The sequence below is a fragment of the Acyrthosiphon pisum genome, chromosome X (assembly GCF_005508785.2).
Source record: "Acyrthosiphon pisum isolate AL4f chromosome X, pea_aphid_22Mar2018_4r6ur, whole genome shotgun sequence".
Taxonomy (NCBI): Eukaryota; Metazoa; Arthropoda; class Insecta; order Hemiptera; family Aphididae; genus Acyrthosiphon; species Acyrthosiphon pisum.
Genome location: NC_042493.1, coordinates 127,486,594 through 127,490,694, shown reverse-complemented (window position 1 = coordinate 127,490,694; position 4,101 = coordinate 127,486,594). Strand labels below are relative to the sequence as shown.

The following is a 4,101-nucleotide window of genomic DNA, read 5'->3' as shown; positions in this document are numbered from 1 at the left end:
CGTTATACATCAACAACAAACCGTGGTACTATCATAGATATATAATAGTATACTTTAGAAGTTTCAAGTACGCACGAATAATATTATACAACCACAACAACATAACTAAAATAGTTATTCCAGGTTTTTTAATATGTAATTTCGTCCAAATTTGAACTTAAAATGACTATAAAAATAAACTGTGCAAATGTATTTCTTAGAATTTTTGGTAACAGAGTTAAATATTTACGTGGAATCTTGTTTTAAATTTTAAATCCTTAGATATAAAAGTTGAACATTTTATAATTTTTTAAGTACAAAATAATTATTCAATTTTAAATTTGATAAATTTTGTCAAAATTTCAACTTCAAATGCTTATAAAAAATAATTTTGCCTATGTATTTTTAATATTTTTCAACTGCTATTGTAACAATGTATCAGGAGCCTTGTATTAATTTTTTACACTTTTTGGCCCAATAGATAAAACTTTAATGATATTTATAGAAAAAAAAACTAAAAAAATTGAAAACTTACAATGTCCGTAAACAGCTCAAAAAGAGTCAAATTATTTTCAAAATTTTATCGTATATAGAAAATGCTAATACAAACATTCAGTGAAATTTTCAAGTTTCTACAGTCACTCGTTTTTTAATTACAACAAAATAAAAAAATCGCTACATGAGTTAATATTCAATGTTGTAAAAATATGAATTTCAAACGCTCATAAAAATTTAACTTGAGTTTCTTATAGATAAATTTTTTGATAAAGGTAGATTATCTTATAAGGAATCTTGTATTATATTTTAAAATCTTAGTTCTAAAAAGAAAAATTTTTACGAATTATTAGCTCAAAAGAATTAGCTAATTTTCGTGATTTTTCCATATTTTGTAAATTTTTGAACCTTAAATGCTAATGAAAAAAAAAATGTGACTAAGGATTTTAAATATTTTTTATATGTCATTGTAACAATAAGTAGGAGCCTTGTATTAAATTTTCAAGTATTTTTACTCAACAAATAAAGTTTTATTGACATTCATAGAAAAAAAAAACTAATTAAATTGGAAACTGAAATTGTCCGTAAACAGCTCAAAACAAATCAAAATATTTTGAAAATATTATCGTGTATAGAAAAATGAAATATAAACAACCATTGAAAATTTCATGTATCTACGGTCATTTGTTTTAAAGTTACACCAAAAACCAAAATCAATTTTCTCAAAAACAGATTTTTCGTAAAAATTCCCGTTTTTCCTTAATTTTTCTTTTGTTTTTCACGGCGCTTTTGACCCCCCAAAGTACCAACTAGATTCACTTTCCTATCAGAAAAGGTACTGTTGAAGAAAATCCAAGCACTTAACTGTCCTAAAAGGTGATGACAGGCACAAAAGAAAAATAAAAAATAAATAAAAATAAAAACACACATTATTGTAAAATCAATACATTCATCGTTCCACTCAGAATCTAAAAAATGATAATGATTGATGCAAAAAAAACTTAGGATGTTTTTTCTCAACGTTACCCTGTATTTTACACTGAATATCTCATGTTGTCGATTTTTTCTCCCTAATACCGTGGAAAGCCGATTTATATTTACTACAATACATTTCTATATATTATTCGAAAGGTGGTCATTAATGCTTAAGTAAACTAGTTACTTAATTTTCTAATCAACCATAAACTTAAAGAGTTTAATTGGCAGTTAATATAACATAACTTTCCATGGTTGATTAAAAGTAATTCCTAAAGTTAAAATTGTTTTGACATATTTTGTTTTTAAAAAAATATTAAATAAAAATAAAACCAAAGCAATACCATAATAATACAAACATTTCTGTTATGATTTTGAACCGTCAAGTAATTTCCAAACCGGGTTTTGAAAATACAAATATTAACTTGTTTCTTAGACATGGTTCACAAATTACAAATGTATTTTAATTAATCAAATAAAAAAATTGAAGATATTTTTATGAAATTCTGTAGAAAACAAAATAGGCTGTTAGATTACCATACTAAGACTAAAAGCCATACTGTTTTCCTAAGAATCGATCACAAATATTAAATATATGGATGTAAATATAAACATTATGAATAAATAATACATACAGACGCTGAAAATAACTTAAATCATATTATTGTAGTAAAATAAAAAATTAACGTTTTTTTATGAAATGTTGTAAGAAAGAAAATAAGTCCTTAGATTACCTCAAAAAGACAATGAAAATGACAATGAAAATGTTCCTTAATTTTTCTTTTGTTTTTCACGGCGCTTTTGAAAATTATTGGAAAAATTCAACTTTTGACCCCCCAAAGTACCAACTAGATTCACTTTCCTATCAGAAAAGGTACTGTTGAAGAAAATCCAAGCACTTTTACTGTCCTTTTACTGTCTTAACTTATTATCTTGTTAATACCTAGAATTGGTAATTTGCGTTAAATTGTTAAACTTAAACTTGATCAGTTATAAAGATTATTATTATAAACCTGCTAAAAGAAATAAAATGATTCTTGTTTACAAGAAAATTAAGGTCTAAAATTGTGGTGTTCCATGACGCATCGAAAGTGGCCTGCCCCACCACTGCCCTAAATGGTTACGTAGGTGCTTGCGTAGATCACTCGTATATTATTACTTTCATAACCATACAAAATAGTACCATTGCACTATAATATTACTAATATGTATAATTGTATATCATTTTATCTATGGATCAATTTTGGTTTTTGACGTGACTCTAAGACAAATGACTATATTTTTATAAGCGTTTAAAGTTTGAATTTGGACAACATTTATCAAAGTTAACATTTAAAAATGATTTTATAGTTACAAATTTATCAAAACTGTTATAGCTAAGGATTTAAAATTTAAAACAAGGTTTCCACGTGAATAGGTAAATAAATTACTTTATTCACAATAATATCATCAAATATACTTAGTTATACTTAGGTATTTCATAGGCTGACTGATCGTCTTCGCTCAGAATCGTTTTTCGTTTTTCGAATTCAAATTGAAGACCGTCCATTACAGTAATCTACTTGTAACCTAGGTACTGTACAGCAGAGCAACACCCTGCACTTGCCCACCTTTTCTTTATTTTTATGTTTCAAAAATGACCGTCTCACTATTTAAAATTAGTCATAATTTAAAACGTTGTACCTAAAAGTAGTAATTATTGTAAATTCAAACTATGTTTTTATTACAGGATTATTTTAGAACCAGACGTTAATAAAAGAGCTACAATGAATCAAGTAAAACATCATCCATGGGTTAAACAGCAAAACCCATATCATACTCATTAAACTACCAAGGAAATTCATGAGTTCTACACGTTCAATAAATGTATCGAAATAGAACTATAAAAGACAGAACTCGGGAAGTACTTATTTAAATTTCACAGCGAAAAAAAATTTCTTTAAAATTAAATACTTAAAAGCTAACACAAGTAAAAACAAGCTCTTATCTCATACCTATCTGATTTCCAAGATGTCCCAATATAATATTAAATGTGTAGCAATTATAATGTACCTACACTTTTAATAATAAACTTAAATTTTTGAGTCAATTCTGTTTTTTATATAATGGGCTGCATATGAATTGCGTCCACAGGTTTTTCAGTGAATGTTCCGAGTTGTTCCCGCAATAATAATATTGCCATTTCTGTATGATTGGTGTTTCACTAGTAGACATACTTTAATAATAAATAACACCGAAAAGAATATTAATGTGTAGCATTTTCAACGACGACAAATTTCACATTTTGATGTGAGTGTAAAGTTGTATACATCGATAGCATATATTTTGAAAGTTGCCCTAAACTATTCTATCGATTATTTATTATTCGTGTTGATAAATATATTAACTAAACTCTTTTAGTATTTTTTTAATAAATAGGCAAGACTACTTATATCAATATATAATGATGCGTTTAATAGTTTATTAGAAAAAAAATGAATGAATTTAATTTAAATGTAGATTTCGAACAATAGTAAGTTATATACTCAGATGTTTCATATATTTTTCCTGAAGTTATACGCGAAGGATGTATGATATATATTGGTGTATCTTGGTTTTAGTGTAGGCACCTACCTCAGTTTACGGGAAAATCAGCATTGGTGTACCTCGCCT

The 4,101-nt window shown here is 26.4% G+C and overlaps 1 protein-coding gene across 1 annotated transcript in view; it reads left to right on the top strand.

Annotated features, from left to right (window-relative positions):
* Positions 1-3,532, top strand: part of LOC100160221 (testis-specific serine/threonine-protein kinase 3-like) — an 11,154-nt gene extending 7,622 nt beyond the window's left edge. The window contains exon 4 of the mRNA XM_001949196.5: positions 3,179-3,532. Within this exon, the coding sequence (XP_001949231.1) occupies positions 3,179-3,275 (97 nt within the window). The 3' untranslated portion in view covers positions 3,276-3,532. The remainder of the gene's footprint in view (positions 1-3,178) is intronic.
* The last annotated feature ends 569 nt before the right edge of the window (positions 3,533-4,101 follow it).